This window comes from Chanodichthys erythropterus, chromosome 17, assembly GCF_024489055.1.
Source record: "Chanodichthys erythropterus isolate Z2021 chromosome 17, ASM2448905v1, whole genome shotgun sequence".
NCBI classification, from domain to species: Eukaryota; Metazoa; Chordata; class Actinopteri; order Cypriniformes; family Xenocyprididae; genus Chanodichthys; species Chanodichthys erythropterus.
In genome coordinates this window covers 41,117,931-41,132,709 of record NC_090237.1, presented here as the reverse complement: position 1 = coordinate 41,132,709, position 14,779 = coordinate 41,117,931, and the positions used below count along the sequence as shown (strand labels likewise).

At 35.1% G+C, this 14,779-nt stretch overlaps 3 protein-coding genes across 7 annotated transcripts in view; 2 read left to right on the top strand and 1 right to left on the bottom strand.

Annotated features, from left to right (window-relative positions):
- The window catches only part of schip1 (schwannomin interacting protein 1), a 43,115-nt gene extending 37,433 nt beyond the window's left edge, over nucleotides 1–5,682 (top strand). Inside the window, exons 6-8 of one of the 2 annotated variants that reach the window (XM_067364817.1) lie at nucleotides 3,771–3,894; nucleotides 4,010–4,103; nucleotides 4,996–5,682. In XM_067364817.1, coding sequence (XP_067220918.1) covers nucleotides 3,771–3,894; nucleotides 4,010–4,103; nucleotides 4,996–5,047 — 270 coding nt within the window. In that variant the 3' untranslated portion in view covers nucleotides 5,048–5,682. The remainder of the gene's footprint in view (nucleotides 1–3,770; nucleotides 3,895–4,009; nucleotides 4,104–4,995) is intronic. The other variant, XM_067364818.1, reaches the window with a different exon arrangement.
- A 147-nt stretch (nucleotides 5,683–5,829) lies between these two features.
- On the top strand, nucleotides 5,830–13,974 carry il12a (interleukin 12a). The gene is made up of 6 exons (XM_067364819.1): nucleotides 5,830–6,775; nucleotides 7,337–7,450; nucleotides 7,727–7,768; nucleotides 7,851–7,970; nucleotides 13,348–13,395; nucleotides 13,490–13,974. The coding sequence occupies exons 1-6, from the start codon at nucleotides 6,632–6,634 to the stop codon at nucleotides 13,619–13,621; spliced, it is 600 nt and encodes a 199-aa protein (XP_067220920.1). The 5' UTR covers nucleotides 5,830–6,631; the 3' UTR covers nucleotides 13,622–13,974.
- Nucleotides 13,972–14,779, bottom strand: part of si:dkeyp-97b10.3 (NACHT, LRR and PYD domains-containing protein 1a) — a 39,660-nt gene continuing 38,852 nt past the window's right edge. Inside the window, exon 16 of one of the 4 annotated variants that reach the window (XM_067364813.1) lies at nucleotides 13,972–14,601. In XM_067364813.1, coding sequence (XP_067220914.1) covers nucleotides 14,573–14,601 — 29 coding nt within the window. In that variant the 3' untranslated portion in view covers nucleotides 13,972–14,572. The remainder of the gene's footprint in view (nucleotides 14,602–14,779) is intronic. The other 3 variants (XM_067364815.1, XM_067364812.1, XM_067364814.1) reach the window with 3 other exon arrangements.

The window sequence follows — 14,779 nt, the reverse complement described above, 5'->3', positions numbered from 1 at the left end:
CACGAGACAGCTTTTCACCTCTACGAGAAATCTTGTCACATTTTTATCTAGTAGTGTGTTATTTGATATTAAAGTTGATGTATTTTAAATGTACTAAATTGCAACTTCATAATTACAAATGTGCAATTACAAATATTTAAATGCATGATATGTTTCAATAGAAATGACATCGAAGTATATTTTAGTTGACAGTAAATGCTTGTCGTTAAGTTCATCACTACACTTTAACCATATTTCAATAAATGATTATGAAATTACATGTAAAGATGTCATTCTTCTAAATGTCAGACTTAAATCAAGTACTCGTTTTAAATCATGCTAAAGTGTACTTCTTTTCACAAGGGAAAGCCTACATTTTGGCACAGTAAGTGTGAAAATCATGTCATTTTACAATCACCATTACAGCTATTTACGGTAAACTGAACAGTGCGGTATAGTAATAACTCCTGACATTTCTCTTTTTCATAAACCTGTGCGATCACTGTCACAGTTGTAATGTTTTATTGGTGGATGGGTAGTCCGTGGTGTCAGATACACAGTTGGAATATTATCATGACACGCTTTAGGTGACTTACTGGTCAGTTTAATATAGAAATATAATCAAAACAGAAATGATGATACAGACTCAGTTGTACGACACTCAGTGACGTAGTCGAGAACGCCTCCACTCACACCAGATAGTTGCTCTTCGTCTGTCACCATCTGAACTGAAACTATGACACACCAAACAGGAAGCAGCTGGCAAAAACTGTCCAAATGCACTTCCTCTTGAGATGTGTCTTACAGCCGAAGCACAGCGTAAGGAGGCATGTTTTCCAGCGCTGGGGCACGGTGGGGGATTTCTCCTGCGAGGAGCACGTAGCACGAGAAAAGCCAACATGCGGCTTGAATCCCCATGGTAATCGCGGTCGCTACTGGTCAGCGTTTAGCCGCTCTGATGCTGCCCACACTCTCCTGAACTCATGAGCTCTGCTGGGGTTTACACACATCTGCAGCAGCTCCTCCGATCTCTGCACAGGTTTTGGTAGTAAGAACAAAACTGACCTCTGTGAAAATTCCTTCGAAACAGCATCACAAGTGCCACTTTAAGAGTGTTGGTCGTGTCAGCAGGGAAGCCCCTATTTAGATCATCTCAAGCTCATCACACTAAATCTCTGTGTGTAGGAGAAACCTTCATCATGTCACTTTGAGCAGTGTTGCATCAGATATCTTATGATATGGTGTGCTGTGACTGTTTTCACTGTGTAACGTGTCTCGTGTGTTTAAAGGTGACCTATAATGCCCCTTTCACAAGATGTAATATGAGTCTCTGGTGTCTCCAGAATGTGTCTGTGAAGTTTCAGCTCAAAATACCCCACAGATCATTTATTATAGCTTGTCAAATTTGCCCCAATTCAGGGGCAAAACCAATCAGCATCCTCAAAATCTGACTACTGTATGCTAGTAACAAGATGATTCCTCTGTGAGAGTCAAATGCTAATGTTGTGGTTGTAGGTGAGAATGTAACTCATAGATTGAGTTCCTCTGATGCTGATTTTTGGCGTGTTGTAAAGTATAACACCAGACGTGGGTGTGGTCGCTCCGCATCCGCTTCAGACTGTTTGTGAAAGGAAACGTCGAGTGTAAATTTAAATGTGAATTTCTTTATATGTGCATATTGTATTTATACAGCATGCAACTCTAGTTTAAACTGGTCATAACTTCTGGAGAGAAACAGCGCAGACACTTGACAGAGATGAAAATGGGTTTTTTTGTTGTTGTTTGTTTTTTGTTTTTTTAAAGTGACCTACACTCTAAAAATGTTGAGTTAAAAACAACCTAAATTGGGTTGAAAATGGACAAACACAGCGATTGGGTTAAATGTTTGCCTGCCTCACCTGTTGGGTAGTTTTATTTAACTCAACAATTGTTTAAAAAATGACTGTATTGCTTGCTTAAAATGAACCCAAAGTATTTGGGAAATTAATTCAATTCACATTTATTTGTATAGCGCTTTTCAAAATACATATCGTTTCAAAGCAGCGTTACAGAGAATGCATGTCAACTTTAGGGAATTTAATTTACAATCACTGTTAGCAGATTCATTGAAGGTAGAAGCAATGAGCTCCTGGAAATAATAAATTACATATTAACAATAATTATAGAAAATTGGGAATGGGCATGTTGATCCAGATGTTGTGCCACCTGAAGTTGGCGCCGTCTCTTCAATGGTGTTAAATTAACGTTTATAAATAAGTTGAATTAATAATAATTAAACAATAAACATTTATTAAGTTGCTTATTAATAAATGTTCACCTTTTGATTATTATTATTGCCTCTAGTAATTTTGTGTCTGATTTTTAATGTTGGGTTCATTTTAAGCCAGCCATATAGTCATTTTTAAACAATAGTTGAGTTAAATAAAACTACCCAGCACGTTGAGCAAACATTTAACCCAACCACGAGTTTGTCCATATTTAACCCAACTTGGGTTGTTTTTAACCCTGCATTTTTTAGAGTGCAGGTCAAGTTACATTTATTTCTATAGCACTTTATACAGTACAGATCATTTCAAAGCATATTCACTGTAATAAACAGGAAATAACAAAGACATCAAACATTCATTTTCAGCTAAAAGCAGCTCTACAGAACACAGTAGTGTCATTATTCAGTCGAGTTCGATTTTTGTTCCCATCTGATGCAATCAAATCAATAATATTACTGAATATTAATTAAAAGAAATAACATCACGGTATTCTAAAACTTTAACTTAAAACTACATGTGAAGAAAAAAATTGAGTTGACTTTATTAATCAGACATCGGTTCAGACCGTACATAAACACGTTACTCTGATTCTAGATGACATTACATTCTTCTGCTAGTTAATACATCTCTCAACAACCCAGTTCCTTAATATCTCATGCAGCTCCAATCTGTCTTCATTGGGGAAAAACATTTTAGCAGGAAAAAGCACAGGCAAGTGAAATAATTTGAAAGTAAAACTGTATCAGAATGAATCGAGTCCTCATGGGAACTTCAGATGGGTGATTTACCTGAAGCTGCTGAAGAATTACCATGTGTGATACTAGTATTTGTAATGTGAAAAACCTGCTTTAGTTTCTGTGAAGAGATCTGGTGTTAATACGTATTTTATTCAGTGTCCTTCATGTCCACTCACACACTGCACAGCCCCCAACACTCACTGTAATGACACAGTAATCAGGGACAAACTGCTGGAATTCTCTGGAAGTCTTGATTGATGTCATCATGATGCTGCAGTGAAGGACTCTGTCATATCTCTCCATAATCACACATCAGCTATACGCGGCTCCTGATCACCCTGACCCGTGCACATTGGTCCGGCCGAATCCACATTATCTCTTATGTGATTCATGTCCCAAGCTGACAGGGAATGTTCTCAGAAGGTTCTCTCAAAGCTATGAACAAACGTTCTTCCAGTAACCAGTCAATCATCAAAATTCAAATTGATCTGGTGTTTAATAACGTTAGCACAACATTATTTATACATCATTCATGGAACTTTTTGTTTTTCTTAAATGTTACTACTTGTTTCATAACATTCCCATAATGTTTGAAGAATGATCAAATGGAATGTTCCCTTAATGTTCCCATAACCAAGAAAAACCATTTTAAAACAATTAAAAAACTAGACGCTTTGAACATTCAGAAATAACGCTTTCATGACTTAATGGGAATGTTGGCAAAACGTTCTTAGAACATGTTTTTGTTGTGTCCTTGTATTCATTGTGTGTGTGTGTGTGTTTCCAGCTTCCTCACATGCCACACATCAGTGAATGTCTGATGAAGAGGAGTTTGAAGCCCACTGACCTCAGAGACATGACGCTTGGACAGCTGCAGGTCATCGTCAATGACCTGCACTCACAGATCGAGGGTACTGCACATCTTCCTCTCGTATAGAATCATAGAGAGAATCTCTTTGCGTTTCATTTAGCACTTCATACATGCGTGTGGAGCTCAGTGTAGCTGATGGGTGATTGATTGTGCAGGTCTGAACGAGGAGCTGGTGCAGCTGCTGCTGATGCGGGACGAGCTTCACATGGAGCAGGACGCCATGTTAGTGGACATCGAGGACTTGACCAGGTGACCAGCGCATGCTTAAAACCATCCAATGAACACAACATTAAAAGTCTTTAAAGGATTAGTTCACTTTCAAATGAAAATTACCCCAAGCTTTACTCACCCTCAAGCCATTCTAAGTTTATTCTTCTTTCTGATGAACACAATCTGAGGTATATTAATAAATATCCTGACGCATCCGAGATTTATAATGGCAGTGAACGGGATCAATGAGTATGAGCTGCAGAAAGTGTCTCCATCCACATCCATCCATCATAGATGTACTCCACACGGCTCCGGGGCTCCGTATTAAACGCCTTCTGTAGTGAAGCAATGCATTTGTGTACGAAAAATATCCATCCTCAAAAGCATCAGTTATGCCTTTTTGAACACGGAAGGCGTAGGACGTAGCGTAAGCGTTTTGAACCGCGAGAGGCGTTACACTTTTTCCGTAAGTTGAATACGGAAGGCGGTCTGGCAGAAGCTAGATATTTTGCTTCATAACTTGTTAAATATGGAACATTTGTGTAAATACAAATTGGCAATTTAATTCAAGTACTTTAATTGTACAATGCACTAACATTAATGTACATAATAAGTAAATTGTATCAAATGCAATATAATTTGACCCAAATACACATTACATCCCTGAACATGAGCCCACTAAAACTAAAACTGTTAACTGAAATCAAATAAAATGTCCCCACAAAGAATGAGGAATGAGTCCCCATGAGGAAAACAGCTAATAATTCATACTAAGCGGTGTTTTTTGAAATGTGAAAATGCAGAAAGTTTTCTGTGATGGGGAGGTTTGGGGTTAGGGGAGAGAATATACGGTTTGTACAGTATAGAAACCATTATGTCTATGGAATGTCCCTATAAAACATGAAAACTCAACGTGTGTGTGTTTCCACAGGCACGCTCAGAGTCAGCAGAAACACCTGGCGGAGAAGACGCCGTCCAAATGAAGGCCGCACACCTCCACACCAGTCATCAGTACAGACCAGACACCTTTCCTTTGCTTCTGTGGTTCATAACTGCTGATGATCGCTCACGTCCTCACGTACTAAAACTCCGAGTGAGAGTCCAGGATGCTTGGGGTCCGTGTCTGACGAGATGGGAGCGGGACGAACTCGCGGACGTCCTGGATACTGCCACCGGCTTCCCGTGCAGCGATCGGCCTTCGCTTTCTCATAGATCCGTTCCAATCTTTTACGTTTGCCACTAAATTATAACCGTCAAAACATGAAATGGTGTAAAAGCACCTTGTGAGAAATTTAATTCAAGTTTAAAAAAAGAAAAAGAAAAAGAAAGAAGACTCTTTGAACAAGCCGTGATTTAACCGTGGAAATGTTTCAGTCGGACAGTATTTTAAAAAACAGACGCCTCTCCATGGTGATTTGTGATTGATTTGAAGGTGCTAAAGAGGAAACATGCCTGCCTTGTAGTCGACTTGTAGCTTTTGGTAACGTTCACTCCGATTGGTATTCAACATTTCGTGAATGTTGATTCTGACACGAGTCATTTGAATAATAAGTGTGTTAATATCATTTTCATTCTATTGTATTCAGATTCTTTATTTGAGGGAGATGCTTATGTACAGATATGTATAAAATAAGAAAAATAAAACTTGGTTTCATAGACCGTGGTGTGCCGCATCGTCTTTAACGCTTCAGAATAAACCTGCTCATGTGATTAACAAGATTAAACGAAGCACAGGTGCAGCTGACTTTCACATCACGTTTTTAAGCATTCACATGTTATTTGCTGTACATTTTTCCATCCACAAACATGTTTCACTAAAAATAATTTCCAGCAATGGCATGAAGTCATTTCATTCTTTCTACCGTCTGAATTATTTGCTATTTTGCAAATGAATCATTTTTTTTTACGTTGGAAATTTGTCAACTCCCACAGATGAAGATGATTTTTATGTATCATATTCTATTTGAGAGTTTTTACACATTATTGCGACAGAAAGAAATTCTGATTGACCACATGGTGAAGGAGGGCTGGAAAAACAAATCACAATATGTGCCTTAAAACCTCTCAAAGCACACATAAGGTCATTAAACCACATTCAGTGACATTTTCCTCTCCACGCACGCTCAGTTCTGTAATCTCAAAAAGTTTGCCTGTTCTTGATGAGAAGTATTGAAGGTGTGGGGAACTGTGGTTAGTCTCTTGAATGAGGTGAAAACAGCATGTCATGTCAAACAGTTGTGCTCTGATGTCACTGTGATGACAGCATGTTTGTTTATTCTAGTAACAAACCAAAAGAAAAACTCTGTGCATGTTTTATTGAGGGCATATTGAGGGATTCCCCCATCAGTTAAGAGAATATAAAGCCCATCACGCTCTTACTAGAACACATACTCCGACCTGACGACACACACCATGAAGATCTGTGAGTAGCTCTGACCGCTCTTATAGTGATTCATATGTTTACGCTCATACGCTTTTATCTGATTGCAAGTGAACTGATAGTGGCATTACTGAGAGCTGTTATAATGTGTTAAGGACTGTTTGATTGATTGACTGCTGTCTGTCTGATGGTGTGTGTGTGTGTAGGCGCTGTGTTTTGTGTAGTTGTGGCTCTTGCGATGGGCTCTCCGGTGCCTCTGAACACACAGCAGTGTCCGTGCACCTCCGCCGCCAGATCTCTGCTCAGCAGCCTCTCGCACATCATGGAGAAGGTACGGTTGTTTCTCACTCGCCATTATTATTGGCATAGATGCTTCCGGAACACCCACGGAATCTTTCCATGGTTCTTTAGACCATTACAATGTTCCTGACACTAGCTACAAAGAGTTCTCTTTAAGAACTGATCACTGAAAAGTTCTTCATGGAACCCAGAAAGGTCCTTCAGTGGAATCGCTGCGGGATGAGAGTGTAGCGGATGTCCATTAAATACTCCATCTGAAATGTTCATATTATCAGGCTGATTTCAAACATCCCAGATTTCTGTTGATAAGGCTGATGTTTGTGCTGCCGTTTTCCCACCAAAATGATCATCTGCTGGATGATGATGTCACCAAGAAACTGGATTTTGTTGACTTGTTCAAGGGATTTTACAGAAACATACACTGATAAACAATATTTACTTACCAATCAATATTTGTGTATAGAGAGAGAGAGAGAGAGAGATGATTTGAACATGTTTGAAGCAGTTTTGAATAAGTTTGAGGTTTGAAGTGTTCTAGCGATTCTGATGTGAATGTGCCTCAGATCATCTTCTGTTTGTCGTGTGAACGCAGGAGGGGAAGATGAAGCATCAGGATTTGTTTGCTGGTTTTAACTGCACGGATCTGGAGGCTCGGATGATTCCTCACACTCAAACGGCGTCCGTCTGTCAGCCCATCGCCACTGATGTGAGTATTTACACACGCAGCTCCAGCTTTCCTGGGTCAAATCTTTGAAACGTCATCAAAATCAGCTAGATTTTTCATCATTTTCAGCCCGTCCCCAAGTTATTAAAATCTTTTCTGATAGATCAAACTCTGCTGTTATTAATGCTAGAAGACAGTGACTCTGATCATGGTGTTTGAATTTGGTCTGTTATGACAAACACATCTGCCTTGGCCCTGTGATTATACATGTTTGTGCTGTTACAAGTGTAACTCATTTCTGTCTGCCTCTGATTTCAGAACACGTCCTGCTCCGACCGCAGAGACTCCTCTTTCAGCGTGGTGAGTCTGCTGTGATGTTTCATGTCCAGCTGATGATTCGGGTTTGAGTCCGCTCTCTAATGCATTGGTGTTTTCTTCACAGACTGAGTGTTTGAGGAACATCAGAGGAGATCTGCACTATTATGATCTGCTGCTGAACTCCTACGAGCCCAGTGTGAGCGATCTGAGCCCGGTCATGACGGCCACAAAAGACCTCAAGCATGTGAGAACCTCCACCTTCACATCAGTCTGAATGGCATACTAACACACTATTACAGCAGCCTGTGTTTGCAGTAAAGCAGAGCACACTACGCAGAATACTCTATTAATATTCAGTCAGATTTTGAGATGGAAGTTTTTAAACAGAACTGAATTTGATTTATAAATGACAAAGTAAGTTTAAGTGATTGTGATGGGATCAATCCCATATCATCTCAGTATTGGAAACATTTCTTGAGAAAATGCCGACTGTTCCTCTTGTGTGGAAAAGTGTACATTTGGTTAGTAAGCTAGTATTCCATTCCAAATGTACCCGAGTTCTCAATTTAGTGTTTAATATGGAAGCTTGTTTCCACCATGAAATTAAAAATAAAAAAGGTAACTTTTTATCTCACAATTATGACATTTTCTCACAACTGCAAAATATAAACTCAATTGCGAGTTATAAAGTCAGAATTGTGAATTATGAAGTCAGAATTGAGTTATAAAGTAATAATTTAGTTATAAAGTCAGAATTGCAAGAATTAAAGTCAGAATTGAGTTATAAAGTCAGAATTGTGAGATATAAAGTCTGAATTGTGTGATATAAAGTCAGAATTGAGTTATAAAGTCAGAATTGAGAGATATAAAGTAATAATTGAGTTATAAAGTCAGAATTGTGAGATATAAAGTCAGAATTGAGTTATAAAGTCAGAATTGAGTTATAAAGTCAGAATTGTGAGATATAAAGTCAGAATTGTGAGTTATAAAGTCAGAATTGAGAGTTATAAAGTCAGAATTGTGAGTTATAAAGTCAGAATTGAGTTATAAAGTCAGAATTGTGAGATATAAAGTCAGAATTGTGTGATATAAAGTCAGAATTGAGTTATAAAGTCAGAATTGTGAGATATAAAGTCAGAATTGTGAGATATAAAGTCAGAATTGAGTTATAAAGTCAGAATTGTGAGATATAAAGTCAGAATTGAGTTATAAAGTCAGAATTGAGTTATAAAGTCAGAATTGTGAGATATAAAGTCAGAATTGTGAGATATAAAGTCAGAATTGAGTTATAAAGTCAGAATTGTGAGATATAAAGTCAGAATTGAGTTATAAAGTCAGAATTGTGAGATATAAAGTCAGAATTGAGTTATAAAGTCAGAATTGTGAGATATAAAGTCAGAATTGTGAGTTATAAAGTAATAATTGAGTTATAAAGTCAGAATTGTGAGTTATAAAGTCAGAATTGAGTTATAAAGTCAGAATTGAGTTATAAAGTAATAATTGAGTTATAAAGTCAGAATTGTGAGTTATAAAGTCAGAATTGTGAGTTATAAAGTCAGAATTGAGAGTTATAAAGTCAGAATTGAGTTATAAAGTCAGAATTGAGTTATAAAGTCAGAATTGTGAGATATAAAGTCAGAATTGTGTGATATAAAGTCAGAATTGAGTTATAAAGTCAGAATTGTGAGATATAAAGTCAGAATTGTGAGATATAAAGTCAGAATTGAGTTATAAAGTCAGAATTGTGAGATATAAAGTCAGAATTGAGTTATAAAGTCAGAATTGTGAGATATAAAGTCAGAATTGTGAGTTATAAAGTAATAATTGAGTTATAAAGTCAGAATTGTGAGTTATAAAGTCAGAATTGAGTTATAAAGTCAGAATTGTGAGATATAAAGTCAGAATTGTGAGTTATAAAGTCAGAATTGTGAGTTATAAAGTCAGAATTGTGAGATATAAAGTAATAATTGAGTTATAAAGTCAGAATTGTGAGATATAAAGTCAGAATTGAGTTATAAAGTCAGAATTGTGAGTTATAAAGTCAGAATTGTGAGATATAAAGTAATAATTGAGTTATAAAGTCAGAATTGAGAGATATAAAGTAATAATTGAGTTATAAAGTCAGAATTGTGAGATATAAAGTCAGAATTGAGTTATAAAGTCAGAATTGAGTTATAAAGTCAGAATTGTGAGTTATAAAGTCAGAATTGAGTTATAAAGTCAGAATTGTGAGATATAAAGTCAGAATTGAGTTATAAAGTCAGAATTGTGAGATATAAAGTCAGAATTGAGTTATAAAGTAATAATTGAGTTATAAAGTCAGAATTGTGAGTTATAAAGTCAGAATTGAGTTATAAAGTAATAATTGAGTTATAAAGTCAGAATTGAGTTATAAAGTCAGAATTGAGTTATAAAGTCAGAATTGTGAGTTATAAAGTCAGAATTGAGTTATAAAGTCAGAATTGAGTTATAAAGTCAGAATTGTGAGATATAAAGTAATAATTGAGTTATAAAGTCAGAATTGTGAGTTATAAAGTAAGAATTGTGAGATATAAAGTAATAATTGAGTTATAAAGTCAGAATTGTGAGTTATAAAGTAAGAATTGTGAGATATAAAGTAATAATTGAGTTATAAAGTCAGAATTGTGAGTTATAAAGTCAGAATTGTGAGATATAAAGTAATAATTGAGTTATAAAGTCAGAATTGTGATATAAAGTCAGAATTGTGAGATATAAAGTAATAATTTAGTTATAAAGTCAGAATTGCGAGATATAAAGTAATAATTGAGTTATAAAGTCAGAATTGTGATATAAAGTCAGAATTGTGAGATATAAAGTAATAATTTAGTTATAAAGTCAGAATTGCGAGATATAAAGTCTGAATTGTGAATTATGAAGTCAGAATTGAGTTATAAAGTCAGAATTGTGAGATATAAAGTAATAATTGAGTTATAAAGTCAGAATTGCGAGTTATAAAGTAATAATTTAGTTATAAAGTCAGAATTGCGAGATATAAAGTCTGAATTGTGAGATATAAAGTCAGAATTGAGTTATAAAGTCAGAATTGTGAGATATAAAGTAATAATTGAGTTATAAAGTCGGAATTGTGAGATATAAAGTAATAATTTAGTTATAAAGTCAGAATTGCGAGATATAAAGTCTGAATTGTGAATTATGAAGTCAGAATTGAGTTATAAAGTCAGAATTGTGAGATATAAAGTAATAATTGAGTTATAAAGTCAGAATTGCGAGATATAAAGTCTGAATTGTGAATTATGAAGTCAGATTTATGAATTATAAAGTAAGAATTGAGATATAAAGTCAGAATTGTGAGATATAAAGTAATAATTGAGATATAAAGTCAGAATTGTGAGTTATAAAGTAAGAATTGAGATATAAAGTCAGAATTGTGAGATATAAAGTAATAATTGAGTTATAAAGTCAGAATTGTGAGATATAAAGTAATAATTTAGTTATAAAGTCAGAATTGTGAGATATAAAGTAATAATTGAGTTATAAAGTCAGAATTGTGAGATATAAAGTAATAATTTAGTTATAAAGTCAGAATTGTGAGATATAAAGTAATAATTGAGTTATAAAGTCAGAATTGTGTGATATAAAGTCAGAATTGTGAGATATAAAGTCAGAATTGTGAGTTATAAAGTCAGAATTGAGAGATATAAAGTCAGAATTGAGTTATAAAGTCAGAATTGCGAGATATAAAGTCTGAATTGTGAATTATGAAGTCAGATTTATGAATTATAAAGTAAGAATTGAGATATAAAGTCAGAATTGTGAGATATAAAGTAATAATTGAGTTATAAAGTCAGAATTGTGTTATATAAAGTCAGAATTGTGAGATATAAAGTCAGAATTGTGAGATATAAAGTCAGAATTGTGAGATATAAAGTAATAATTGAGTTATAAAGTCAGAATTGTGTTATATAAAGTCAGAATTGTGAGTTATAAAGTCAGAATTGCGAGATATAAAGTCAGAATTGTGAGTTATAAAGTCAGAATTGCGAGATATAAAGTAATAATTGAGTTATAAAGTCAGAATTGTGAGATATAAAGTAATAATTTAGTTATAAAGTCAGAATTGTGAGATATAAAGTAATAATTGAGTTATAAAGTCAGAATTGTGTTATATAAAGTCAGAATTGTGAGTTATAAAGTCAGAATTGCGAGATATAAAGTCAGAATTGTGATATATAAAGTAATAATTGAGTTATAAAGTCAGAATTGTGTTATATAAAGTCAGAATTGTGAGTTATAAAGTCAGAATTGCGAGATATAAAGTCAGAATTGTGATATATAAAGTCAGAATTGTGAGATATAAAGTCAGAATTGTGAGTTATAAAGTCAGAATTGCGAGATATAAAGTCAGAATTGTGAGATATAAAGTAATAATTGAGTTATAAAGTCAGAATTGTGTTATATAAAGTCAGAATTGTGAGTTATAAAGTCAGAATTGCGAGATATAAAGTCAGAATTGTGATATATAAAGTCAGAATTGTGTTATATAAAGTCAGAATTGTGAGTTATAAAGTCAGAATTGCGAGATATAAAGTCAGAATTGTGAGATATAAAGTAATAATTGAGTTATAAAGTCAGAATTGTGTTATATAAAGTCAGAATTGTGAGTTATAAAGTCAGAATTGCGAGATATAAAGTCAGAATTGTGATATATAAAGTCAGAATTGTGAGATATAAAGTCAGAATTGTGAGTTATAAAGTCAGAATTGCGAGATATAAAGTAATAATTGAGTTATAAAGTCAGAATTGTGAGATATAAAGTAATAATTTAGTTATAAAGTCAGAATTGTGTTATATAAAGTCAGAATTGTGAGTTATAAAGTCAGAATTGTGAGATATAAAGTCAGAATTGTGAGATATAAAGTCAGAATTGTGAGATATAAAGTAATAATTGAGTTATAAAGTCAGAATTGTGTTATATAAAGTCAGAATTGTGAGTTATAAAGTCAGAATTGTGAGTTATAAAGTCAGAATTGTGAGATATAAAGTCAGAATTGTGAGTTATAAAGTCAGAATTGCGAGATATAAAGTAATAATTGAGTTATAAAGTCAGAATTGTGAGATATAAAGTAATAATTTAGTTATAAAGTCAGAATTGTGAGTTATAAAGTCAGAATTGCGAGATATAAAGTCTGAATTGTGAATTATGAAGTCAGATTTATGAATTATAAAGTAAGAATTGAGATATAAAGTCAGAATTGTGAGATATAAAGTAATAATTTAGTTATAAAGTCAGAATTGTGAGATATAAAGTCAGAATTGCGAGATATAAAGTCTGAATTGTGAATTATGAAGTCAGATTTATGAATTATAAAGTAAGAATTGAGTTATAAAGTCAGAATTGTGAGTTATAAAGTCAGAATTGCGAGATATAAAGTCTGAATTGTGAATTATGAAGTCAGATTTATGAATTATAAAGTAAGAATTGAGTTATAAAGTCAGAATTGTGAGTTATAAAGTCTCAATTACCATTTTTATGTTTTGAGTGGCAGAAACAAGCTTCCATATTTTCTCTGTTGAACAGTAAAACAGTCATGTGTGTGTGATGAAGACTCTAATAACACAACATTGTGCTTCATTTGAAGTGCTTGAAAGCAAACGGCGGCGGCACGGCTGAAGCAGAGTTTCCTGAGGTGAGTGTCTGTAGTGGTCTCGAACGCTCACGCTCCACAGACGCGCTCGTTCAGTCAGTCACGGCCTGTCGTCTGCTCTTTCCTCTGTGTGCAGTGGGACGTCTGGAGCCGCTCGTCCTTCGATGACCGTCTGTCCCTGTGCAAGACGCTGAAGGGCTTCCACGTGCGGGCCATCACCATGAACAGAGCGCTCGCCTACATCGCCTCCGGAGACCACAGGAAGTGATGTCATTTCACTACATCTTACTCAGATTTCTTCAGTAGGTTAATCTTCACATGATCAATCAAACCGCACCACCGCTTCAAAGCGGCTCTGACTCGAGCAGAAACCAGTGCGTGACACTCATATATAAGCTAAATGATTTAATCGAGCTGAATGTTTGTTATTTAATATTATTTATTTGTTTTGAGAAATTATTTATTTACATGCATGTGGTACTTTATTTATTGACTATTTATTAAATTATTTGTGTGACAAAAAAATGTATTTTGTGTGGATGATACCTAAGACCAAGTAAAGGAAGATCACATCAGAAATGAATGTTTTGATTGAAGACTTCATGTAATAAAGAGCGTTTACTGAACTGCAAAAATGACTGGCGTTATTGAAGGATGGAGTGTAAAAACTAGACCAAAACACTGTTAGTCGTTTCACACAGTTTCATGATTTATTCATCTAAAGAAAAGTCACCCAAGGTAATTCCACCAAAATAAAGCAATTCCCCTGAGAAAGTACATCATAAGGTGCGGATTCGACAAACAGAGAAACGTAAGGCGTCTTAGCCGGTGTCGTATGACCACACCATATGCGTTCAAGTGTGTGTTCTGCATGAATATCATGACATATGCTGGTGTTACACTCCTGCACATTAGTCCATAACGTCTGCACCTGAGACCAACACATCAAGACCAGGAGACAAAAACTAATGTTCTGCTTACAGTCCTTTGGAAGACATTAAAATATGTACATCTAAAAAAACCTGTCAGAAATAAAGAGCTGCGTACAAACAATGTTCAGATGCAGTCAGGACGTCACACAGAGCTGACTTTAGCACCAGATTTCAGTTTCACTGCAGATCTCCGTGTGACTGCTGAAGATGATATTTCTGACAGTCTGTCACACCCCGGAGAGTTGGTCAGAGTCCGGACAGATGTGGGCCCGTCTCTCAGCTGAAGGTCACGTAGCTGAATTATTTCGAAGCATCTCTGGGAAAAACGATGAGACAGAGAATGAAAAACAGTTCTTCTGAAGCTTCTCAAACTTCTCAAATCATCTAAAAATGATCACTGTAGGAACTGTAACTGGCACGATTACGGAAATGTTGAAGTTTCACGTCCGAGGAAAACTGCACTCCTCAAGCCACTTTACAAAGACATTAAAGTT